This window comes from Ochotona curzoniae, unplaced genomic scaffold (assembly GCF_017591425.1).
Source record: "Ochotona curzoniae isolate NIBS_2020 unplaced genomic scaffold, NIBS_Ocur_1.0 contig_883, whole genome shotgun sequence".
NCBI lineage: Eukaryota > Metazoa > Chordata > Mammalia > Lagomorpha > Ochotonidae > Ochotona > Ochotona curzoniae.
Window position 1 is genome coordinate 69902276 of NW_024466599.1, and position 25421 is coordinate 69927696.

General features: G+C 44.5%; 3 protein-coding genes across 10 annotated transcripts; 2 read left to right on the forward strand and 1 right to left on the reverse strand.

Moving 5' to 3' along the window:
- The first annotated feature begins 119 nt into the window (after window positions 1-119).
- On the forward strand, window positions 120-6262 carry CUNH2orf15 (chromosome unknown C2orf15 homolog). Of its 2 annotated transcripts, XM_040993780.1 has the most exons (3): window positions 120-437; window positions 934-1025; window positions 5441-6262. In XM_040993780.1, the coding sequence occupies exon 3, from the start codon at window positions 5514-5516 to the stop codon at window positions 5787-5789; it is 276 nt and encodes a 91-aa protein (XP_040849714.1). In that variant the 5' UTR covers window positions 120-437; window positions 934-1025; window positions 5441-5513; the 3' UTR covers window positions 5790-6262. The 2 variants fall into 2 exon arrangements, with proteins under 2 accessions (XP_040849714.1, XP_040849715.1); XM_040993781.1 differs by lacking the exon at window positions 120-437 and having other exon boundaries at window positions 851-1025.
- Window positions 6263-7059: 797 nt separating this feature from the next.
- MITD1 (microtubule interacting and trafficking domain containing 1) lies at window positions 7060-25340 on the reverse strand. Of its 7 annotated transcripts, XM_040993785.1 has the most exons (8): window positions 25152-25340; window positions 20901-21002; window positions 19282-19418; window positions 18803-18889; window positions 17755-17870; window positions 16336-16396; window positions 16155-16251; window positions 7060-7072 (listed from the first exon to the last, which is right to left on the reverse strand). In XM_040993785.1, the coding sequence occupies exons 1-7, from the start codon at window positions 25300-25302 to the stop codon at window positions 16156-16158; spliced, it is 750 nt and encodes a 249-aa protein (XP_040849719.1). In that variant the 5' UTR covers window positions 25303-25340; the 3' UTR covers window positions 7060-7072; window position 16155. The 7 variants fall into 7 exon arrangements, with proteins under 7 accessions (XP_040849719.1, XP_040849721.1, XP_040849718.1 ...); XM_040993787.1 differs by lacking the exon at window positions 18803-18889; XM_040993784.1 differs by lacking the exon at window positions 7060-7072 and having other exon boundaries at window positions 15703-16251.
- LIPT1 (lipoyltransferase 1) lies at window positions 13205-14621 on the forward strand. The gene has a single exon (XM_040993782.1). It carries the CDS (start codon window positions 13449-13451, stop codon window positions 14568-14570), a length of 1122 nt encoding a protein of 373 aa, XP_040849716.1. The 5' UTR covers window positions 13205-13448; the 3' UTR covers window positions 14571-14621.
- Window positions 25341-25421: the final 81 nt, after the last annotated feature.

The following is a 25421-nucleotide window of genomic DNA, read 5'->3' on the forward strand; positions in this document are numbered from 1 at the left end:
CTCTCAAAAGCGCTACAGGCCGTGCGCGCGCAGCTACGCACCGAGCGACGCGTACTTCCACCTGTCTGCCTTACAGGGCGCCGGGGAGAGGCGTCTTCGTGGCCTCTCCGCGCCGCGCAGGCGCACGCCCACGCAGCGCCCAGCTGCCGGCCGGAGCGTCCCGTCTCCTAGTAACCAGGCGCGAGCCCCCGACTCCCAGACGTCTTTCCGACCCGCTAGCCCACCTGGATGTGACGCGCATGCGCAGGCGTGTCTCGCCGCCCCGCCTTGGCTCAGCCTGGAGCACCTGCTGCTTCCCGGCTGTGCTTTTCTCTGCCAGTTGTCCCAGCGATCCGGAATGTTTTTGGGACCCGAGTTCGGTGAACCGATTACCCCTCGGAGCTGCCGTCGGCGGGGCTTCTGCCGCAGCCTACCGCCCTGTTGGAAGAAGCCTTCAGGTGGGGTTCTTCAGCCTCGGCCGAAAGGGTCAGCTCTTGCACCAAGGTCACAGTTGAATTAGGAAGTGGCAAAACTAGCCACGAAAGCCTTGGTTCCTTTCCACTGTTGCCTCCGTAAGCTGGTTCTTCTCCAAACCTGCTCTCCATAAGAACCGGGGATGTTGAAACGCAAAAGAAAAAGAAGTGCAACCGCAGTTGGTTGATATGTAATACTTGTAGCCGTTGTTTTCTGTTGAATACTATTATAAGTTATCTCAGGCTGTGACCTGAGAACACCCATCTGACTTACCCTTTTGTAGGATTTTTGGCCGTTCTGGTGTGTTAAAAATAAAGTGAAGAAAAGTAAGCATAGAATTATTCTGCCAATTTTTTTAAGAGCTCAGCTTGCATGGGGGATATTTCTTCATATTTAACATACCCCATCCTTCTTAACCCAAGAGCTTGTGAGCCATCTATTGTGACTTCATCTCCTTGCTTTTTTCTACCGATAATACAGGTAACTCAGTTTGCACAGCCGTCCTCTGATGACCTTGAGGTACAAGCCTGTGCATTTCAAAAGCAAGTTCGCGTTTGACAAAACAATTCCTGGTGAGTACTTACCACCACATACACATACATAAACCATTACTGGCAAGAATAACTTCTATGTTAGAATAGATTTCTTGATAAGAGTGCACTTAACTATGTGTTTTTTGTTTTTTTTTTTTTTTGCCAGCTGCTTGTGGCTTTCATGGGGTGTCTGTCTTTACATGACCTCATATTTTTGTAACATTGGTTTTCAGCTACCGTTTTTGTAAGTATAACTAGGTACTAGAAAGTTGAAAGTCCCTTTTTATTATTGTTGTTTTTAACTGTTTATTTGGGAGGTGGAGAGGGCTCCCATCTGCTCATTCACCCCCCAGAATGCCCGTTGGAGCCTGGGATCAAAGTGGGAGCCAGGAACACAATCTGAAATGAGACATGAGTGTACCCTTGCCTGCTAGACAAAATGTTTATTGCTTGCTAAGAGAAAATTGAGAGTTTTAAGTAAAAATGTAACTCTATGTAAGTAACAAGATAGGTGGCAAAGAGGCAGTGTATTATCAAACACCATCTTCAAAAATTACATTATGGGAATAAATGGATAATCAACTCACCTTCAGATACTGAAATTATTTTGAGTACAAGAATCTTACTAAATAGCATTGTTGAAAACTAATAGGAAAAACTATACTCATTTTAGAATGATAACATAGAATTTAAAACTTGGAGCGGATTATTAATAAAGAGAGTAGGAAAATGACAGGAAAAGTTTAGGCATTGACTGACGTATGCCACCTAGATGTCCTTGAAGATTCTTGGGGAACTTAGTATATTCTCCTAGTACCTAAAGATCATTGTTTTGTGTGTTTTGTCATCTGCTTCAGGCATGAGGATCTATCTGGCCCCTGTTTCTCCACTGTGGCTGGAAGCAAAAGTTGGCAGGTCTCTAGTCCCAGGTCCCCTGTCACCAGTTATCCCCCATAGAAGGGCTTGCAGTGCACAGATCGCTTCCAGCTGAGGAAAGCAAGCACAAGGATCCTGAGGCAGGAGAGGGGTTAGCACAGTATGTACCTGAGAAAGAGCAGTGAGGTCAGAGCAGATTAAGGAAGAGCAGAGTGCTGGCTGCTAGTTTAGCTTCCAGTTGCTGCTGTAACAATTTACCAATGACTCGGTGGCCTTAAGCAGCACAAATGCACTGTACCATAGTTCTAGAGGTTGGAAGTTCGGAAAGGTTCTTATCAGGCTAATATCAAGATGTCAGAAGGTACTCAAGTGGGAGACCTGGAAGAAGTTCCTGGCTTCTGGCTTTGGCCCAGCTCTGGTTGTAAGCCACCTGCGGACTGAACCAGTGGACTGGAAGATGTCTCTTCCCTCTCTTTCTAACTATCCACCCCACCCCAACTCTTGACTTTTAAATAAATCAGAATCGACAATGACCAGTCAAGTCCTGCTCAAGTTACCTCACCTTACTATCACCATTCCTGCCTCCCTGTTTGACTTTATAAATGAATTTGGGATTACATTGGTACCACCAAATTAATGCAGGATAATCTTTCCCACTTTAGGTAGGGTCAACTGATTAGCAACCTTAGTTCCCCCTTGCTGTGGAGGCCATCTGGGGAATTAACCACTATGTCGAAAATCTCTTTTTCTTTGTTTTCTCTCTCTTCATCACTTTTGCCTTTCAAAATAAATTTTTCTCTTTTAATTTTCTTTTTATTTGAAAGGTAGATTTTACAGAGAGAGTAGAGATAGGAAGAGAGGTTTTCCATCCCTTGTTCATTCCCCAAATGAATGCTAGAGCTGAGCTGATCCGAAGCCAGGAGCCAGGAGCTCTTCCAGGTCTCCCAGGTGAGTGCAGGGTCCCAAGGACTTGGGTCATCCTCCACTGCTTTCCCAGGCCACAAACAGGAAGTTGGATGGGAAGTGGAGCAGCTGGAACACAAACCAAGGCACATGGGATGCTGGTGCTTACCAGGTGGAGGATTATGTAGCAATGCTACCACCCTGGCCCTTTAAGTAAATAAATCTTTTCTTAGACAAAAAGACATGATTCATTGCCAAATTAGACATGAAAGACAGGTTTAGGATGACTGCTGCAGCAGTGTATAAATTTCCTGTTCTGCAGTTTTAAAATACTTGCTGTTTACCTTTGTAAAGCCTGCCATTCTGGTAGCAGTAATCTGCTATTGTGATTCCTACTAAATAAGAGTATCTCGATACATACTTAGAGGGCCCAAACCAGTGGATTATGTCCTTATATTCTTTGCCCAGTTTTCTACTAGGTCTTCATTTTTCCTTGCTAGCTTGCAGGAGTTTTTTTAGAGTCTAACTATTAAGTCACCTGTCAGCTTTAGACATGGCAAATATCTCCTTCCAGTCCATTAACCATCACTTTGTTTATGTATTTTTGCTTTATAGAAAGTATTTTGGCCCAGCACAATAGTTCAGTGGCTAAATCCTCACCTAGCAAGTGCCAGGATCCCATGTGGACTTTGGTTCGTGTCTCTGCTGTTTCACTTCCCATCCAGCTCTCTACTTATTAATTTGATGAGGAAGAAAAATTCATCTTGATATTACAAATCTAAAAAACAATTATACCTACATTTTAGAATTTCATCAAAGATCTTTTTATAGAATTAGTATAATTGGGGACAAGTGTGGTGGCTTAAAGCTGATCCTCCACTCTTTTTTTTTAAGATTTTCTTTTTTTTTTTTTTTTAATTGGAAAGTCAGATTTACAGAGAGAAGGCAATTTAGAGAGAAAGATTTTCCATCCACTGATTAACTCCCCAGGTGGTTGCAATGGCCGGAGCTGAGCCAACCCAAGCAAGGTTTTGGGCCATTCTCAACTGCTTTTCCCAAGCCACAAACAGGGAGCTGGATGGAAAGTGGTGCAGCCAGGATTAGAACCAGCATCCATATGGGATCCCAGTGGATGCAAAGCGAGAACTTAACCACTACACTAACATGGTGGGCCCTATCCTCCACTTTCAAATGCTGGCATCCCATTGGACACTGTTTGGTGTCGTGGCTATTCCGTTTCCCATCTAGCTTCCTGCTTGTGGTCTGGGAAAGCAGAGCATGGCTTAAGTCCTTGGATCTCCCCACACTGGAGAGCTAGAAGAGCTGCTAGTTCCCAGCTTCAGCTCAGCCCAGCTCTGCCTGTTGCAGCCATTGGGGAGTGACCCAACTGATGGAAAAGCTTTCTCACTATGTCTCTCCTTCTCTCTGTAAAATTGTTATTCCAATAAAATAAATAAATCTTTCCATAAAACTAGTATAATTTTATTTGATTCCCACAAGGCCAAATCATTGCTGTTGCTGTTTATCTAATTGTTAACATTTGAGGAACTACAGTATTTAGAACACTATGATAGGCTAAATAAAACACTGATGCTCAATTATAAATATGGATAAGCAGGATTTCAAGGTAATTGGGGCCTGAAGGATATAGAATTGCCAACAAAAGACACCATAGCTGGTAACTCTTAAAGAATACATTCTAGAAAGTAGATGAATGCCATGCTCGCTTCAGCAGCACACATACTAAAATCAGAACGAAAGTAGATGAAGAATGCTTTCATTCACATCTGGACAATCTCCAGATATCAGAATTTTCAGTAAATTACTATTCTGTAATAAGAACTGAGCTTTCTTGGAGGCAACATTGTGGTGCATTATTGCTTAAGCTTCTGCGTGCAACACTAGTCACACCAGTATCCCATTCAGGCACCAGTTCAAGTCCTGGCTGCACACTCCCAGTCCAGCTCCCTGTGATGCACATGGGTGGAGGATCGTCTAAGTGCTTGGAGGAGATCCTAATGAGGTCCCGGACTCCTGGCTTCTGCCTGGCCCAGCCCCAACGCTTGCTGGCCATTTGGGCCATGACCCAGTAGATAGAAAATTCCTTCTCCCTCCCTTCCTCTAACTCTGCGTTTCTTTAAAAAAAAATACCTTAAAAAAATAATTCTGCTTTCTAAAATCTTTATGGTCCCAAGAAGTCTGTCCTGTCTCCCATGTTGGTCAACTTTTCCTAGAAATTTCTCCCCACCTTTCAAAGTCCAGCCCTCACCTGGGCCTTCCCAAGGCCTCCCTCTGTGTTGCATGCGCAGCTCTTAATAGATTTGACACCCTTAATAACTAGTGCCATGTCGACATTGGACATGTTTAGTTATTGCAGAATACCTACCAAGGTGTTTGGTCTTGTGTAACTATTTCTGTAATAATTATAAATATTAATAATTATACATGTTTAACTAACAAGAATAATAGAAATCATAATTATAGGAAGTTCTATTATTTTTAAAAAGTTGATCAACATAAAATTGTGCAAATTTCTTTTAAAAAATATTTTTAGTGGAATGTAAAGAACCTGCAAGCCCTCTCACAAAAAAAAAATAAGTAAACATTTAAGGATAGAAAGTGATTTTTCTGTAATTTCTGCTGTATTCACTTGTTTCCTGCATTTTGTTTTTCAGTAATCAAGTTGAAACTTTTCCACTACTTAGAGGAGTACCTCCAAACCATCGTGTTACTTGTTCAGCTGTCCTGATGGGATTTTCACTTAGTAAATCTGTCACGCAGGTGTCTGCTATGCATACTAACTCAAAAATGGATGACCACCTCATGCCGGAGACTGAGAAAACCAAGTTGGAACCTGTGACTCAGTTATTTCAAACCACCAAGAAAATAAGGTTAAAGGACAGAAGCGAAGCAAACTTTACGAGGATAGAAGGGACTGGCACGGGATACATTTCAGAGAATGACTTAGGTCCAGTGGTATATGTTAAAGAAAGTGATGGAATAGAAATGACAGATGTGGAATGAAGTAGTGTCTACCTATTAACAAAGAAAGCAAACATTGCTCTTTGAAAGAAGAGGGTACTGGATGAGAACTGAACTTTATTCAGAAACCCTAAGGAAATGAGGGGAGATTATTTTTCACTCTTTAGGGATCATCTTAGACTGCACGTTTTGATAATGAATATTCAAAAGGCAGTTGCTCCAGGAAGAAAAAGCCTTCCAAACCGATTTCTCTGGTATTATATTCTATCCTTATTAAAAATGAGAGTTTTTCAGTAACAATATTTGAATGCCATCAGAACATTTTTTGTATTTCTTCAGCAAGTTTTTTTTTTTATGTGTGCAAGAATTTGACATCAGTATTTCACATGCTGTGTGGTGTAACAGTTTTGTATGGTGTAGTTCCAGTTTGGAATATTGCTTAGGGTACTTTACCATCCCACATTTTACATTTCCATTCTGTAAAAGATCACTACAAATAAACTCTGCAAAAGACATTTCACATTCAGTATTTTCCATTTAAAAACTTATTTTCCTCTCATCTAAATCATTTCACAGTTAGAAAATGGCTCTTTCCGGGCCCGGCATGGTAGCCTGGCGGCTAAGGTCCTCACCTTAAACACACTGGGATCCCATATCAGTATTGGTTCTAATCCCAGCAGCCCTGCTTTCCATCCACCTGCCTGCTTGTGGCCTGAGAAAACAGTAGAGAACACCCCAAAACCTTGGGACCCTGCACCCATGTAGGAGACTCAGAAGCAGCTCCAGGCTCCTGGCTTTGGTTTGGCACAGCTCCGGCCGTTGTGACTACTTGGGGAGTGAATCAACGGGAGGAAGATCTTCCTATTTGTCTCTGCCCCTTTCTGTATATCTGACTTTCAAATAAAATAAAATAAATAAATAAATAAATCTTTTTAAAAAAATAGCTCTTTCCAAGTATAATGGTTTATCTTGTAAATGTTACAATTTATACCACCAGTATTTGATTTTTCTAAAGATTTATTTTTTATTGTAAAGTCAGATATACAGAGAGGAGGAGAGACAGAGAGGAAGATATTCCTTCCAATGATTCACTCCCCAAGTGGTTGCAATAGCTGGAGCTGTGCTGAACCAAAGCCAGGAGCCAGGAGCTTCTTCTGAGTATCCACGTGGGTGCAGGGTCCCAAGGCTTTGGGCCATCCTCGACTGCTTTCATAGGCCAAAGGCAGGGAGCTGGATGGGAAGCAGGTCCACTGGGATTAGAACCAGTGCCCATATGGGATCCTGGCACATGCAACACAAGGACTTTAGCCACTAGGCTACCACGCCTGGTCCCAATGTTTAATTTTTAAAAAGCATGGTGTTTAATAAAAAGCTTGTTTTGTTATTAACCAGTTATTAAAATATCTTGTATGGAGCAGCAGTATTGTTACATGAAATTAAAGCCATTTTGTCAATTGTGACCTGCTACTATGTACTTTTCTGAGATTCCAGCTTTTTAAATTTTTCCCCTTTTAGACAAAACTATTATGTATGTTTTGAATGTGTTCCCGAGCTTTAATGAAAACGTCTGATGTCCATTTGTATAACCTCCTTAATAGTTATGAAAATAGGAAAAGACATCTTTGAGGGGAAATCAAGATTTTACAAATCACAAAAATACTGAGGAAATTTATTCCTAGGTAGTATGGGACCTAGAGGGGAAAGAAATGTTGAATGAAACAGAAGGCAATGAGAGTGCTTGTGTCATTTATGAACATAATTCTTTGGAAGAGAAAAAATGCACAAGTGATTCATTTGCTCACCTACCCTGGCTTTGTGCTTGGAGCTGGAGATACAGCAGTGAGGCAGACAGCCACGGCCTTGCTAATGCCTTCAACCCGGGAAGACAAAACACAATAGTTACACAACAGTTGTGTAAGATACAAACCATGATGTGCCATGAGGAAAAACTAAAGCATTCAGAGAGACATTGTAAGAGGAACAGCGTGTAAACTTAATTTTAACTCTGAGGACCAGGAAGGCTTCTCGGAGGACATGAAATATACACTTTTTGTTTTGTTTTGCACTGATGTGGTTGTCCCAGTGGATAGTGACTTGGAGAATGTATTGATGGTTTGGAAGTGGGAAATAAGGAAGAAAAAGATATTTCTACCAAGACTTTACAGGTATAGGCATGAAAAATCCTGGTGGGGGGCACAAGGGGAGGGAATTCAGCAGTGCAGATTCTGGACATTCCCAGGTGTCCAACATGTGAAACTAAAAGTAAAAATTTTGAAGCTGTATACAGATGTGGCATTTAAGCCATGGACATGAGATTGCTTAAGGAAAACATGCAAGTGCAAAATTTAAAAAAAAACTCAAAATTTAAAAAATTCAGGGGCTGGTGAGAGTGAGGACTGAGGAGTTGTCAGTGGAGCTGGAGAAAAACCGAGACAGGTTAATAACGCCAAGATTACCAAAGGAGCCTTGGAGGTGGAAGCACCCTGAAAGGGACTAGCCACATGACCTTAGCAAAGAGCACTTTTGCTGGAACGACAAGGCAAAAGCCATGTCAGGGTAGTTGAAAATGACTTGGAAGAGTAGATGCATGCTGGATATGTATCAGCTCTTCCAAAAAGCTAGCTCTGAAGGGAGTAGAAGGATGAAGTTGGGAAGCTGTTATCCTGGACACAGCGAATAAAACCTTTGCATGCAGCACCAGCATCCCAAATGGGCAATGGTCCAACTCACAGCTGCTCCACTTTCAGTCCAGCCCCCTGCTAATGCACCTAAGAAAGCAGCGAAGAATGACCCAAGTGCCTGGGCCCTTGAATCCATGTGGGAGACCCTGAAGAAGCTCCTGCTTTCTGGCTCTGGATTGACCCAGTCTCAGCCACTGTGGCTATCTGGGAAGTGAACTAGTAGATGAAAGATCTCTCTCCCTGTCTAACTCTGCCTTTCAAATAAAAAAGCAAAAAGTAATTACTTTTTTTTTAAGGGTGAAGGTAGAAGAAGAGAGGACATGAGAGGGGCGCTTGAGATGAGATAGGGTACAGCATGTTTGAGCATCCCAGAGAAGTGAAGGAGTAGCAGGGGAGAGAAGTCTTGGCGCAAGGAGAAAAAAATGGGACTGACTACCACCACCTCAGAAGGAAACTGGGTTATCGGGAGCAGAATGCTGTAACACTTTGTATTTTAGAGACATGGAATTCAAAGGAATATAAACAGAGTTCATATCACGCGGCTAGTTCAAATAAGAAAACGCCTATGGGAATTAATTCTGGACACTATTTCCACCTGCATAATCCAAGACTAACAGAGTGACAGCATTCTAAAGGCGTGATGATAACCGAGTCCCTGTGTCTTCATTGTAGCTTTTTAGGACACCCTGGCTAGTGACAGTATCAGCAAATTGTAAGCCTTGATCACTTCTTAAACTCCAAGAGGCAGGCCTTGGCCCCTGGCTGGTTTGATCGTGGCTTTGGCAAGCCACTTGCCGCTGCTGGTGATCAGCAGTTTGTTAACGCGGTGATGTGGGGGTTCATCCTCTGCCACCTGCTGTGAGGGATTCCCTAAGTCAGGATCACTAGCCTGGGGGTGTGTTTCCCACTCCCTTTCGGCCTCCCTTACTTCTTGCCAAGTCTATCACGAATGCCAACGTTTGTTGCTCCACATGCATTTTTCCTTCCCAACTGACTGACCTGTCAAGGAGAGTTTCACCAGCCGTTTGGACGGTGGGAAGGCGCTGCGTGAAGACTCAGGGTGACGCCTACACGTTCCCTGCAGAGCACCAGCTAGGACACCCCTAACCTCGCTCCACCACACGCCCCCTGGAGGGCGGCCACCCCTGTCAGGCGGGGACCTCCCATGGAAACTGCAGATTCATGGCTTTCCCTACTTGAATTCCAACGTGGCCTGAGTTCCTGCCTCGAGTCTAGCTCGGCGTTGGCTCCCTCCCAGCCCACCGGCGCCCCGGGACCCGGTCGGACTGAGGAGGGCGCCCCGCCGCCGCCAGAGCCCCGCCCCGCCCCATGGCCCCGCCCCCGCCGCCAGAGCCCCGCCCCCGCCGCCAGAGCCCCGCCCCCGCCGCCAGAGCCCCGCCCCGTCCAACACTTCCGGTCGGCGGCCGTGGGAGCGCGGGGGCGGGCCCGACGCTGGCTCCGCCCACGGGCGGGGTCCCACTTCTCTGTGGGCCGGCACGCGCCACGCGCCGCCACCCGCGTTCCGGCTCCTCACGGACCCGCGAGAACACGCACGAGGCCAGGGACGCTACCGGAAGCTGCCGGTGAGTGAAACCGGAAACAAGATCTTCGGGGCCGTGGCGGGTGGACGTGGGTTCCGGAGCGGTGCGCAGCCTTCCTCCAGCTAGCTGCAAGTGGGGTACCCGACCTATCCAGCACCCTGAGGACGGGCTCCCAGTGCTCGCTACCGGCTGGTGCTCGAGGCCGTGGTAGACCCTCCTGGGAGGGTGTGCTCCGAAAAACACGCTGGATGCTTAGCTGTGTGCACGCCCCACAGAGAGCCCAAAAGGCGCAGTAAAACGTGCACGCTCCCATGATGAGATTTTGTGTTTTGTTTCTTTTGCTTTTCTGCGTGGTGATGGAGAAGCCCCTAAGAACACAGAAATGAGAATGTCGTCCTAGGGCTGGGGCTTCTGGCCCTGTGCCCTGGCACTTCCCACGTTCCGTCTTGGAGTATCTGGGATCCATTCCCCAGTTCGGTTCCCTCCTACGCCCCACTTTCCTGCTGGTGCCCGCCTTGGCAGGTAGCAGGTGGGCGCAGGACCCCAGGTTTCAGCCTGTGCAGCCAAGCCGTTACCAGAGTGAACCAGGCAAAGTAGAAGGTGCAAGTAGCAGTAAGGCAAAATGATTTTGGAAGAACATTTCTCCATGCCTTCCAAGGCTTGACTGTATCCTGACAGCTAAAGAAAGCCTGTGTACAACCTGGCATAATGGCTCAATTGGCTAATACTCGCCCTTCAAGCGCCGGGTTTCCAGTTCCTGTCCCATCTGCACCACTTCCCATCCAGCTCCCTGCCTGTGGCCTGGGAAAGCAGTGGAGGGTGTCCGAAGCCTTGGGGCCCTGCACCCAGGTGCAAGATTTGGAAAATTTCCTGGCTCCAGGCATTATGGCCATTTGAGGAGTGACCCAGCGTACTAAAGATCTTTGTCTCTCCTCTCTGTAGATCTGCCTTTCCAATAAAAACAAATTAATCTTAAAAAGGAAAGTTGTGTAGGGCTGGCACATGTGGCATAAGGAGCTGGCAGCACATATGGGTGCTTTTCTGATCCAACTCCCTGTTAATGGTGGGGTGAGAGGGAGGGGCCTCTGCCACTCAACTGGGAAACCCTGGTGAAGCTCCCGGTTTCTGCCCAAGCCCAGCTCTGGCCTTTGCTGCCATCAGAGGCGTAAACCAGAGAGTGGAAGATCTCTCTGTAACTGAACTTCAAATAAATGTTTTAAAAAGGAGTGCACCAGCCCCAGCTGACCCATGAGACTTTGAAACTTAGAACTCAGTCCCTTTGTATTCCTTCTGTATTCACCCAGAGCACTTGTGACCATTTGGCTTTTTCAGTGTTCCTGTAAACCAGTGGTTGAGCAGGCTCATCTGGGTGTTTGACTGATGGTGTATAGTATACTTGGAAATCAGTAAGTTTACATCCAAACTTTTTTTGATACAACCCTTTGCACTTCTTTTTAAGTCAGAGTTACAGGGAAAGCAAAAGAGATTTTCCATCTGCTGGCTCACTACCCAGATAGCTGCAGTGATCAACACTGAGCCCGGCCAAAGCTAGGAGCCAGGGTGCTCATCTTCCAGGCACACCAGCTTCCAGGTCTGCCTCGACAAGGGTAAAGGCACCCACACTCTCGGGCCATCTTCCACCCTTCCGCCGTCTTTCCCAGGCCATTAGGGAGTTAGATCAGCAATAGAGCAGCTGTGACCAGTGCTCCTATGGAATGCTGGCATCATAAGCCACAGCTTTCCTGAAGTGTGCAAGAATTCCTAAGACATATCAAATTGACACATTTCTGGTAACATTAATTTTATGAAGCATTTTGTGTGGTCCAAAGCATTTAAAATAAGTTGGAAGTTAATTACTTGCCAAAGTTATTTAATTGTAAGTGGTAGATCCAGGATTAAAATTTTAAGCAGTGAGCTGACATGATGGTTCAATTGGCTAATCCTCTGCTTTGCAAGCACCAGCATGCCATATGGGCACTGGTTCATGTCCTACTTGTGGCTCCTGACTTCAGATCAACAGCCATTTGGGCAGTGACCCAGCAAATTGAAAATCCTTGTCTCTCCTCTCTGTAGAGTGCCTTTCCAGTAAAACTAAAATTTAAAAAAAATAATAAAATTTAAACTGTTAACTGCTGTGCTATCCTGCTTTACTGTGTATATTCAGTCAGGTACAACAGCCTCTGTGCCTTTACCTATGCCTGTAAATTCTGTGTGTGTGTGTGTGTGTGTGTGTGTGTGTGTGTGAGAACATATGGCCAGAGATAAGATGGATACATACTAACAGGTTAATTGTTATTCTAAGTGGCAGAATTATGGATTCTTTTAAAAAAATAATTGTTTATTTTTATTGGAAATGCAGATATATAGACATAAGGAGATATAGAAAGATCTTCCATCTACTCCCCAAGAGGCTACCATGGCCTGAGCTAAACCAATCCGAACCCAGGAACCAGGAGCCTCTTCTGGGTCTTCCATTTGGGTGCAGGGTCCCAAGGCTTTGGGCCGTCTTCTACTGCTTTCCCGGGCCACAAGCAGGGAGCTGGATGGGAAGTGAAGCATCCAGCACACGAACAGGTGCCCCTATGGTATCTAGGTACATGCAAGGTGAGGATTTAGCCATTGAGCTATTGTGCCAAGCCTAGGATTAGGGATTATTTTGTTTTTCTTATCTATGTCTTAACTGTTTTTCTCAATGAGCATGCATTACTTGCTAATTCAAAATAATTTCCTTGGATTTGATGGAGTGGGCATTTCACCTACAACATCAGAGTACTTGATTCCTGGATCCAGATCCTGACTCCAGCTTTCTACCAAGGCAGTATCTCCTCCTGGGAGATAGCAATCTTGGATCAGTTAGGTCCCTGCCATCCCCGTGGGATCCCAATCTGGAGTCTAGCTGAGCCTCGGCAGGCATCTGTGCAATAAACTAGCAAAGAAGAGCTATCTGTCCTTTAACCCTTGCTTCTACGTCACAAGTAAATAAATACATTAAAATGATTTGGAGCATGCATTTTACCTACGAATTAAAAAGAGGCCACTGAGGTGCTTTACAGGCCACGACTCTGTTAATATGCACCACCAGGGGGCAGCACTATTGGCTCAAGAATCGAGTTTCTGGCTACTGTCTCTAGTCCCACCTATTCCAGGTATTTGGAAAATGAACCAGTGAATGGAAGCTTTATATATCTCTGTCTCTCAAATATAGTAGCAATATCTTTCGTAGATTTGAGATTTAGTGCATAATGGATTTGTGGTACTTACTGTTTGAAAAATATATCAACTGAATTATTTGTCTGAGTACTGTGTTGTAGTTTCAAAAGACTCATGCTAAAGCTAAAAGGCATGGGAAGCAACTAACCTGAATACTTAATGAGAATTAGGTCTGTTTGGATTACATAACCCATAATTGATATCTAGAAACTAGAATTTAGGTTTTTTCTCTCATGAATTCACTTGTCTATATTCCATTTGTTTAAGGCATGCTGATTCCATTTTCAATGAAGAACTGCTTCCAGTTCCTTTGTAACCACAAGGTCCCAGCAGCTAGCTTGAAAACTACAGTTACAAGTGGGCTCATCCTACAGTCAATTTCCAATGACGTTTATCAGAATCTTGCTGTGGAAGACTGGATCCATGACCATGTGAACCTAGAAGACAAGCCAATCCTTTTCTTTTGGAGAAATTCTCCGTCTGTTGTGATTGGCAGGCATCAGAATCCTTGGCAGGAATGTAATCTGAATCTGATGAGAGAAGAAGGTATAAAACTGGCCCGGAGGAGGAGTGGTGGAGGGGCAGTCTATCATGACTTGGGCAATATCAATTTGACTTTCTTTACAACCAGAAACAAATACGACAGGATGAAGAATCTGAAATTAGTTGTGAGAGCCCTGAATACCGTTCAGCCCCAGCTGGATGTGCAAGCTACCAAAAGATTTGACCTTTTGCTTGATGGACAGTTTAAAATCTCAGGAACAGCCTCTAAGATTGGCCGGACGACTGCCTACCACCACTGTACCCTTCTGTGTTGCACTGATGGAACCGCCTTGACTTCGGTACTAAAGAGCCCTTCCCAGGGGATCCAGACGAATGCCACGACCAGCACTCCCGCCGTGGTAAAGAATCTGCTGGAGAAAGATCCCACCCTGACCTGTGAGGCGGTCACGAAAGCCGTCGCTGCCGAGTACGCTGCCTGTCATCAGCTTGATGATCACATCACCCTAATCAACCCAGCAGATGAGACCCTGTTCCCTGGGATAAACAGCAGAGCCCAAGAGTTACAAACTTGGGACTGGCTGTATGGCAAAACTCCAAAGTTTAGTATCAACACTTCCTTTAATGTTTTATGTGGACATTCATGTCTAGAAATTAAAGTATTCATAGATGTAAAGAATGGAAGAATTGAAATCTGCAGTATTGAAGCACCTGATCATTGGTTGCCACTGGAAATATGTGACAAATTCAATTCAAGTTTTATTGGCAGTAAGTTTTGCCCAAACGAAGCTACCACGCTAACAAATATATTACTTAGAACATATCCAGAAGATCAAAAACTGCACAGTAAATGGAATATCCTCTGTGACAAAATTAAGGGAATAATGTGATTTCAAAATTTCTTGATACCATTTCAGTGAGAAAATAAAAAGATTGCTGATGCACTTTGTATGTCTCTTTAGAAAAGTAAGAGAGAAGGCCCAGTCCCCCTGTGCCCCCGTTCAAGATGATCACCTGTCCACATTTGCTGCTGTTTTCTAGGCTCCTGTTTCTTCAATCATTTAACACAGGCACGCATCTGTTGCTCTTTTACTGACCATGTAAGCCAGGTTACATATTCTGAATTTGCTTTTTTAAGGGTTTTTCTTTTTTTTTTTTTTTTTTCATTTTTCTTGTAAGAATTATAACTCCGGCTTCTTGCTCCCTGTGTTATCTTAAACTCTAAAATTCTCCTTTTTATTTACATAGTTAACCCTCAATATCCACAAGAGATTGATTGCAGGACATCCGAGGATACCAGGAAGAATCCGCGGAGGACCAAGTTCCTTAATAAATGACATGATGCTGGCATATATAATTTCTGTAATCTTCCTGTATATTATAAATTGATTCTAGATTTTGTAATAATAATAGAAAAGCTGTGTAAATAGTTGTTACATTATATGGTTTCGAGCTTCCTGGCAAGCACAAAAGCCTGAACAGGTTCAGTAAAGATTCAGTTCCTACCCACTCCCTGTATTCATTTATATTCCCACCAAGAGTATTGGAATTTTTCATTCTCTGTATCCTCAACAGCATTCACTCACTGGAGTGAGATGGTGTCACACTGTGGTATTCATTTGCATGGATTAACACAGAGCTTCTTCATGAGGGTACAGGAGCCCAAGCACTTGGGCCATCTTCCATTGCTTTCCCAGGATGCATGGGCAGGAAGCTGTAGGGAAGCAGAGCACCAGGACTCAAGCTGGCACTCTGATACAGAATACAGGCATTCAAGCAGTCCCTTTACCCACTTCAGAGCACTTGAATCCAGAATAATTTTCCCTCTTTCAGGGTCAAGATTAGCATCTTCATGGTTACTATTTATTATTTGTTGAATTATTTTGCAACAGTTAAGTAATAGAAAAGCTTGCAAAAATGTTTGCATTGGCTGTAAGGCCTGAGAAGAAATACTGTACTGTAAGTCTACCGAAACTTCAGAAAAGTATTTAGGAGTATTCCCACAATTGAAGAATGGATTCATAAAATACTAGAAATAGTTTATTATTGGTCATCCATTATAAAAATATGCTCAGATAAAAAACAGAATTTAACATTGACTTGCTATGGTTTGACTGTATCTTCCCAAACTGGAAACCTGGTCCCCATGCAGCAGTGTTGGTAGGCGGGAGATGGAAGCTTTGGGAGATAACTGGGTTATAAGGGCTCTGCTCTCAGGATATCAGGCTAATGGGTTATTACTGGTGTGGTTTATTAAGACAGATAACAGCTCCTCTGGCTAGAGCTGTCCACTGCCATTTGAACAGGCAGGAAGAAGGTCTACATGAGATACCAGCACAGACTTTCCAGCCTCCAGGATCATGAACTAGATCAATCTTGACTCTATAAATTACTCAGTCTGTGCTATTCGGTTAGAAGCAACAGAAAACAGACTCAGGCTGTCTCTTACAGAGGAAATATAGAAGGTGTGACACATCATATTTGTTTTGTGTGTTTGGTATGAAAAATATCCACCGTTGTTTCATGACATGGTCTTAAATCAAAATCACAATATCCAAGGGAAAATTGACCCTAAAAAGAAAAAAAATAATAATACTGTTAAAAATGACATGAAAAAGTGCTACTGCTATATTAAATCATAAGATCATGTCCTACCCGTGGTCTCTTAAAATAATCAAGTCCTCTTCCAATCTTAATCACCCATCCATTGTTGAACCTGTAGGAATCAGAACATAGCATTACAATGAAAACATTTAAATCAGATAGTTATTAAAGCTATCATGTATTAACTCTTCTGTAGTGGTAGAACCCCATCAGACCCGGAGTTTAATCATGGGCTCTGCCTATAATGAAACAAAATGGCCATCTCGCACCATCATTTGATTGGATTATCTGATAGAAAGTTTAACAGTTAAGACTTATTCTTGAATGTCAGCTTGTAAATAAAACTTCCCCTATAATTTTAACCAGCTCAGAGTATATTTAGGTGGTCTTGTGACATTTCAAGAGCTCTCCTACTTGGAGATGCAAAAGGGAAAGAGTTCTGGACCTTGACCTCTGTTTAACCAACAAGCAGATTCATTTTCATCTGTTTTGCATAGTTTCTGCTTAAGTTGTCAGGGGTGGGTGGCCTAATGGCTAACATGTTGATTAGAATGCCAGTGTCTCATGGCCCGGTGCAATCTGTCTCAGTAGCTAAATTCTCCCCTCACATCTACAGGGATCCCATGTGGGCACCAATTCATTTCCTGGCTGCTCCACTTCCCATCCAGCTTCCTGCCTGTGGCCTGGGAAAGCAGTCAAGGATGGCCCAAAGCCTTGGGACCCTTCACTTTTGTGGGAGATTAAGAAGTTCCTGGCTCCTGGCTTTGGATCGGCTCAGCTCTGGTCACTGCGGCCACTCTACCTTTCCACTTTCTAATTAAAATGAATAAATCTTCAAAAAAAAAAGAATGCCAATGTCTCTCTTCACAGTCGCTATGTTCAATGCCTCCAGCTTCTGATTCCAACCCAGGAGAATGTAATCATGGATCCAGCAGCTGTGTCCCTGACTGCTGTCTTCAGCAGGCTGCCTATCTTGGGCCTTTGGGGAGTGAACCAGAGGATTAGAGTTCTTCCTCCACCTGCCTCCCAAATAAATGATTTTTTAAAACAAGTTTTCATTCAGTCCAAGGATGATATTGCCATAAATATGAAAACCCTGCTAAAATAATTGCATGTTATTTTCTTATGAGCTCAACAAGCTACCATGAGATTTAATATCCAGTAAGAAAGAAGACCACATTAAGTAAGTATCAATTTGACTAGAAGATGAATCATTCCAACACCATAACATTAAATAGACAGTTGGACAAGAAAGTACTCCTTCTCACATGACACAGAACATGTCAATTTTATTCTATTAGTAAATGCACACGTTTATTCAAGTTCTTTTCTCCTCAGAAAATTACTCAATTTGAAACTATCATAATTTTCAATATTTAAGTGTAGCAACGTATACAATCATATAAGACATTAACAGAAATTCACAAAATGTATTTCTACTGAGCAAAAATAAAAATATTGCATACCAACCTAATTTCTCGGTCATGTAGCGAAGAAGAGTATTCTACCTCCAACAACACTCCGTGAGTCCTGAGGGATTCTTTTATTTCATTTAGGCCACTACTTTGCTGCACGTTCCCAAAGCCCTGCTAACAGCAAAAGTTTACATTTTTGCCTGAGTTAGGAACTTATCTTTAAAGCTGTACAGTGACTATTACAGAAGGATTAAAATGGAAAGCTTCTGTACTAGTTTTGATATCTATCAATGAAGGAAAGTGAAGTAGCTTAAAGAGCAGCCCTTTTCCTAGAAATAACCGCCCTCTCCTAATGTGAGCGGAACTCTCCCATCTCCTCTCGTGTATTTCAGGGCTGATGTTTACTTACCCAGATGGGGGTACATAGTTCTCAAACTAATCCTAGAGGTCGCAATTATTTAGTATTAAAATCAAAATACAGATGGCTACAATGCTAGTATTATCCATTTATAAAACTGGAAAAGGGACAAAATTTGGGGGGGCAGTACTGTGTTGCAGCAAGTTATCCCACTTGTGATGCCAGCATCCCACAGGGGAGACCCAGTTTGAGTCCTCGATGTTCCAGTTCCGGTCTGGCTCCCTGCTAATGCTCCTGGGAAGGTGACAGAGGGCGGCCCAAGGGCGTGGATCCCCGCCAGCCACGTGGAAGATGGGGATGTTCCTGGCTCCTGGCTTCAGCCTGACCCAGACCTGCTGCTGTTGTGGCTAGTGGGGGAATGAACTCCCCCCCCTTGCCTTTCACATAAATAATTTTTCTAAAAAAGAGAGACAAAATTGTCAATAGTGCAGTGTGATCACCTCCAACATGAAACAAACTAAATTGACACAGTTTATTAAGAGTTTAGCAAAGTGGTCAAATACTAGGTGAATATCCTAAAATCAATACCTTTTTTAAAAAATGTGTTATGCCTATTGTTAGACAATAAATTAAGTTTCAAGGAGTAGATCTAGCTATCACGCTAAATCCAGGTTTTCCTTGATTGGATTCTATCTCATAACTGAACAAAGGCAGCAAGACACAGCAAGTGCTTTCAAATACTTACTTTATCCAGAGAGGTGACAAGGTGAATAGTTTTTACTTTACATGGTTTCTTAATGAGCATCTCACAAAATCGAAGGAAGTTGTATAGCTGAAAGACACCAGCAATGGATTACCAATGACTAGTAAATACGCACAGTAACATGTGAGAGCCCAGCATTGTGGCTAGTTAAGCTGCCCTCTGAAATTCCAGCATCCCATACGGGAACCAACTCATGACCCACCCGCTCCACTTCGGATCCAATTCCCTGCTAACGGCCTGGGGAAAGCAGAAGAGGGTGACTCGAGTCCTTGGGTCCCTGCCACCAATGCGGGAGACCCAGACAGAGTTCCAGCCTCCTAGTTTTGCCTTGGTCCAGCCCCAGCCACTGTGACTGTGACTGGAGTGTGAACCAGCAAATGAAAGACCTTTCTTCTTCCTTCTCTCTTTCAAATAAATAACTAAATAACAATTTTTCATTATATTCAGTACATTTCACTTACCTGATGTGTCTGTCTAATGTAAGGGTCTTCTATCCAAACTTCTGTAACACTCTCAGTAAGGTATTCTTGAAAAAGTGTCTCATAGCCGAAGCCTGTTGCATCCTCTTCTATTTTAATTTGCTTGTGATATTTCCCATCTAAAAAACCACAAGGGCCCATACTATGACCAGTGACCATTTTTAAAATACATTTTATATCTCCTGACTGATTAATCAGAATCAGGTCAAGATTTTTTAGCATATTCACTTAGCAACTATTTATGGAATGCCCACTGTATACCATATACACTACAAAATTCTATATATACAGAATAAGGCCAATTATTTCATAAATGATTTCTGTGTTCACTGAAGCTGGAAGGGATATTCCAAAGGCTTTTCCTGACAGGTTCCTAAGTTGGATCCTATAGAACAGGCAGTTTAGGGCCTGATGCAACAGCTTAGTGGCTAAAGCCTTCGCCTTGCACGCACCTGAATCCCATATGCATGTTGGTTCGTGTTCCAGCTGCCCCACTTCCCATCCAGCTCCCTGCTTGTGGCCTGGGAAAGCAGTCGAGGACGGCCCTTGGGACCGTGCACCTGTGTTTTCTTTCCTTCTTTCTGTATATCTGACTTTCCAATAAAAATAAATAAATCTTTGAAAAAAAAAAACAGGCATTTTATTCAAGAGAGGAATATATGGAAACTTGTGTTTCACTCAGCATTCTCTGTAGCTCTTAAAGTGCAGTCTACGCAGAAGCTTCGTAAGGATCTGTGAACTCTGAAAGAGTATGCAAAGTTCTAAGGTGCATACAGCTCCCAGAGGATGCTCAGAGGACTCTGACACCAGTACACACTGGCTTGCTTTAAAAAAAGTTGAAGTGGGGCCCGGCGCGGTGGTGCAGTGGTTAGGGTCCTCGCCTTGCACGCCCGGGATCCCATATGGGTGCCGGTTCTATCCCGGCAGCCCCACTTCCCTTCCAGCTCCCTGCCTGTGGCCCGGGAAAGCAGTCCAGGACGGCCCAAGGCTTTGGGACCCTGCACCCGCGTGGGAGGCCCGGAGGAGGCTCCTGGCTTCAGATCGGCATAGTATCGGCCGTTGCACTCACTTGGGGAGTGAATCATCGGACGGAAGATCTTCCTCTCTGTCTCTCCTCTCTGTATATCCGCCTTTCCAATAAAAAAATAATAAAAATAAATCTTTAAAAAAAAAAAGGTGAAGTGGGACAGCGTGGTGGCACAGTTGGCTAAACCTCAGCCCGTGGGGCTGGCGTCCCATGTGGGTGCTGATTCTAGTCCTGGCTGCTCCACTTTCCGTGAAGCTCTCTGTTTATGTGCTAGAAAAGCAACCGAGGCTAACCCAAGTCCTTGGACAACTGTTCCCACATGGGAGACGCAGAGGAGGCATCTGGCTCCTGGCTTTGGGATCTGTCCAGCTCTGGCTGTTGCAGCCATAACCACCTTTCAAATAAAATAAATCTTTAAAAAAAAAAAATAGAATAATTCTTGTTAAAAAAAAAATCTGTCAATTTTGTGGTCAAGAAGCCAGGCCCAAGCAGAGCTCAAAAGGCAGGGGCCATGATTCCCTGGGGAATGCGCAGTCTCACCAGGGCTGTGGGCAGCTTCGGGCCTGTGTCTTACCTTCTTTCACTTGGTCCAAGTATTTCTTTATGTTTTCTGCTCTATCCATGTAGCTGGAAATTTTTTTTCTGAGATTGCTTCTCTTGGTAGGATCTTTGGTGCCTACAAATGTGAAAGGAATAGATTCTCAGATCTCCCAGGCATTATTTTCAGTTTCTTCAGTTTTCCATAAATTGCCTGCCCTGAGGCAATGGGCCCGTCCTAATGACGGGCTTGTCAGCCAGGAGCATGAGCGGCCGAAGCAGCTTTGGGAAGGAACTGGAACTTTCAAACTGCCCCTCAGCTCTGGGACACCATACCTGGATATGACAAAGGTGGCTTTTCCTCTAGGTTAAAACCCAGTACTGTCCCATCCTCATCATCCACATGTTTGGAATGTTATATAATCAAAAGAAAATAAAGCCAGGAAAAAGAAGAAGTGCTGTAACTACACTGGAGATCATGGAAGGACTCCCAAATGTGGCCTTAGAGTAAAGAAGAGGAAGAGAGGGAACATGCCAGGAAAATATTTGAGGATGACACATTCAGCCCAGAAGTCCACCTGCAATGATGTCACTCTCCTGTAAAATCGTCACAGCTAAAGTTTCTGCCTCTGGAACAAGTTAAAATCTGCCAAGGACCCAGTGCAATAGCCTAGTGGCTGAAGTTCTCACCTTGTACATACCACGATCCAATATGGGCACCACTTCGTGTCCCAACTGCCCTGCTTCCCATCCAGCTCCCTGCTTGTGGCCTGGGAAAGCAGCAGTAGAGGACAGGCCAAAGCATGGGGAACCTACATCCTCGTGGGAGGCCTGGAGGAAGCTCCTGGCTCCTGGCTTCAGATTGGCTGGACTTCGGCTGTTGCAGCCACTGGGGGAGTGAATCAGCACATGGAAGCTCTTCCTCTCTGCCTCTCCTCCTCTCTGTATATCTGACTTTCCAATAAAAATGAAACAAATCTTTAAAAAAAAATCTCTTTGCAGCCAAGGGCATCTACAGTGTGATCCAAGTCCCCATCTATACAGTGGTCACCCTTCCTTACACATACGCTGAGGCAAATTGAGCCACTTACTGCTAAAGCAGCACAGGCATAACCGTATAACTCTTTGCTGAATTTCTGACTTCTGAAATTCTTTTGACTGCTAAATCCTCACTGCTCTTGTCTACTTCTCTCCTGGTACCTACGCCCTGTGGTAGTTACTGGCGTGTTGGGTTTTCCCTCCGTCAGGTCACTGCCTCTATAGCCCCCATGTGATCAGTAAGGCACACTGCAGAATTCCTGTGACTGTCCTACTTCACATTTTTTTTTAAAAGATTTATTGGGCCTGGTGTGATGGTGTAGTGGCTAATGTCCTCACCTTGAACACACCAGGATCCCATATGGGCACCAGTTCTAATCCCGGCGGCCCCGCTTCCCATCCAGCTCCCTGCTTGTGGCCTGGGAAAGCAGTCGAGGATGGCCCAAAGCCTTGGGACCCTGCACCTGCATTGGAGACCCCGAAGAGGCTCCTGGCTTCAGATGGCTCAGCTCCAGCCGTTGCGGCTGCTTTGGGAGTGAATCATTGGATGGAAGATTTTCCTCTCTGTATATCTGAGTTTCCAATAAAACAAACAAAAAAAAATCTAAAAAAAATTTTTTTAAAGATTTATTTATTTATTGGAAAAGCAGATGTACAGAGAGGAAAGACAGAGAGAGGACGATCTTCCGTCCAATGGTTCACTCCCCCAAGCGGCCACAATGGCTGGAGCTGAGCCGAACTGAAGCCAGGGGCCTCTTCTGGTTCTCCCACACAGGTGCAAGGTCCCAAGGCTTTGGGCCGTCCTCGACTGCTTTCCCAGGCCACAAGCAGGGAGCTGGATGGGAAGTGGACCCACCAGGATTAGAACTGGCACCCATATGGTATCCCAGCGTGTTCAGGGCGAAGACTTTAACTGCTAGGCTATCATAACGGGTCCCTACTTCACATTTGACAGTAACCAGGACTTGAGCATGGTCCACCCCACCCACACTACACATATTCTTTAGAATTCAATGTAACACAGAGGACTGGGGTTCCACAGAGGACTGTGGTTCTATCACCACCTAGTGGCAGAACTAGGATCCTAGGTCAGGGCAATAACAAAAATGAAACTAGAGCGTGTTTGTCATGAGCTCTGTGCAGTGCCTGGCACTCAGCATTTAAATCATATACCTAGGCTTGTTGTCGATTTGTCATCATCACTCATTCACATGGACCCCACCTAAGGTGGAGTTTACAGTTCCGAGAAAAGCACCAAACCTTGGCAAGTGCCCTCTGCTGTCAGAAAAATCTCTGTAACATTTTATATAATTGTAAAGGAGAGACTGAAAGAGAGAAAGCGAGCCAAATGTTAAGGCTTATTAGAAATTTGGAGAGTTGGAGAACAGGGACTGATCCTAATCAATTAAGCACACAATTGATATGTGTCTGTGAAGAATCAGGAAGTTGTAACACCTGTGTACTGCTGAACACTAAGTAATTAGGTAATATGAAAGATTCGTGCCCCTCCCCCAATCTCCCACCCTGCAGATTTCTCACACCAATTTCAGTACATCCATTTAGCAGAACACATGTTTTCTTCTAACTCTACATGAGTTTATTCACTTTGAGTGAAAATATTTCAACTCATCATTTATATTTTAATGGTGAGCATGCGTGTTGTATTTGCTTCAACTTTTTAAATAACAGACGTAACATTTCTTTCCTAAACATATCTTCATCTCTGAAAATAGACAGTTTCCCAAAAAAGTCGCACTATGTAGATTGTCACCCAACTCACAAACTTCCCAAATTGATCCAAAAATATCTTTTTTTTCAGTTCTTTCCAAGCTGATTAACATTTTGTAAGTCTTCTTTTTAAATTTTCATTTAAATACTGTTTACATAATTAAGAGGGATGCACATTCATGTGGGTCTCTGATTACTGTGGGGAGGGTCAGGAATGGAGGGAGTTGGGGTCTGCCCCTTGCTGTCAAACTACATCAGTACATCTGGAATGACAGATGGCCATTTGATGCCATGATAGAGACCTCAAAGTGGGAAAAAGTATTCCAAGGGTGTCACTTGAATGGTTTTCAAAGTTCTGAGACATCGTGAGCTTCATTGCACTAGGGCTTAGGAAAATTTTTCAAGGTCTTATTGTAGCCCAGTAAGGGAGGTTCCTCAAGTTTGCCAATCAGGCCTGCTCCCAGTCCCAGAATTCCACACGTGCCAGCCGGCAGGTGCAGTGTCACTACTTGGCATGGTCTGTTCTCAGTCCTGGCCTTAGCATGTACCAGCGAGTGCTGCAGCCTACTACTGCCCCGCCTCCTCCCCGCCCCAGCTCCCAAAACTGTAAAATGGCTTCCAGTCAGGCAAATTCCAGGGTCCAACCCAGCTAGGCCATCACCACCCTCCAGCCCTCTGCTTAAACCAGCAGTGTACCACAAGAGAAGCCCACAAGACCCCTAAAGAATCTGTCCCAAATTCCAGTTCTTTCACATTCTAGTGAGTGTTGTATTCCAGCCTGACATAGTCCACCCTTACTTTGACAATCACAACTGTGCCCAGCCAGGTTTGGCACCCCCATCCCCATCCCAGCTTTTGCCTGTACCACCAAGGAGTGGGCGATGCTATTAGTTCATCCCAGGTCTCCTGTGTGGATGGGTGCCTTGGCCTGACCCAGACTTGCCCTGTGGTTTCCATCCTCCATACCACTCCACCTCAACTCTCTGGTTTATCTGTAAATGCAGTGGCCAGAAGTCACTCCTTGTGAGGCTAGAACATTGTTAATCCATTTTAAGTAGTTTATTAATCTAACCGCTGATCTTGGCTACTATAATAAGTGCTCAGCTTGCTGCAAAGAAAAGTAAGGTAAAGCTACGTAGGCCTCGGGACAACCTAGGTCTGAGTTTCAGTTTCCTAGAGTTGATGCAGCCACTCCCCCTAGTGGGTTGCCACCCACTCTAGACAGCCGAACAATCAGAAGTGACCTGGTCCCAGGATCCGTTCCCTCAGCAATCTGCAGCAACTATGCTGTAATACTGGTATAGTTAACACAGGTTTGACATTAACCAGGCCCAGAATGTCTTCAATCCGAAATCAGCACCCCCTTTGGAAGACAGTGCTGTGCTATACCAAGAAATAAGCCAGCCCAGCTGTCCAACAGCATCTCTCCACTTGAGTATTTGCTTCCCGGCGGTGTGCTCTCCCCGACAAAAACACCAGCTCCTTCTCCCGCCGCCGCTCCCCTCCACCGCTGGGAGCTCACCTCTGAGAACTTGCAGCAGCAGATCAATCCCCTCCTGGTAACACACGAGCGCGGGCTGATACCGGCCCTCCTCGTCGAGTTTCACCGCTCGACTTAGCACAGTAATTGCAGCACAGCTCTCCGGATCGCTTCCCAGCCCGGACTTGGCCATGATTGCCCGCGTTTCTCGCACTCCCCTGCTCACTCTGGGGAAAACACCACCACGCTTCCGCTTGATCACGTGACGACACGCGCGCGCCCTCTGGGAGGCTCGGAGGAGAGGAAGGGACT

What these genes read in the sequence shown, in the direction of transcription:
- CUNH2orf15 (XM_040993780.1), top strand. Translation starts at nt 5,514, where the DNA reads ATGGGATTTTCACTTAGTAAATCTGTCACGCAGGTGTCTGCTATGCAT.
- LIPT1 (XM_040993782.1), top strand. Translation starts at nt 13,449, where the DNA reads ATGCTGATTCCATTTTCAATGAAGAACTGCTTCCAGTTCCTTTGTAAC.
- MITD1 (XM_040993783.1), bottom strand. Translation starts at nt 25,302, where the DNA reads ATGGCCAAGTCCGGGCTGGGAAGCGATCCGGAGAGCTGTGCTGCAATT. An exon ending in ACATTAGACAGACACATCAG is followed by an intron (nt 18,890 to 19,281) that starts GTAAGTGAAATG and finishes GGTGTCTTTCAG; the next exon opens with CTATACAACTTCCTTCGATT. An exon ending in TTGTCACCTCTCTGGATAAA is followed by an intron (nt 17,874 to 18,802) that starts GTAAGTATTTGA and finishes TTTTGCTGTTAG; the next exon opens with CAGGGCTTTGGGAACGTGCA.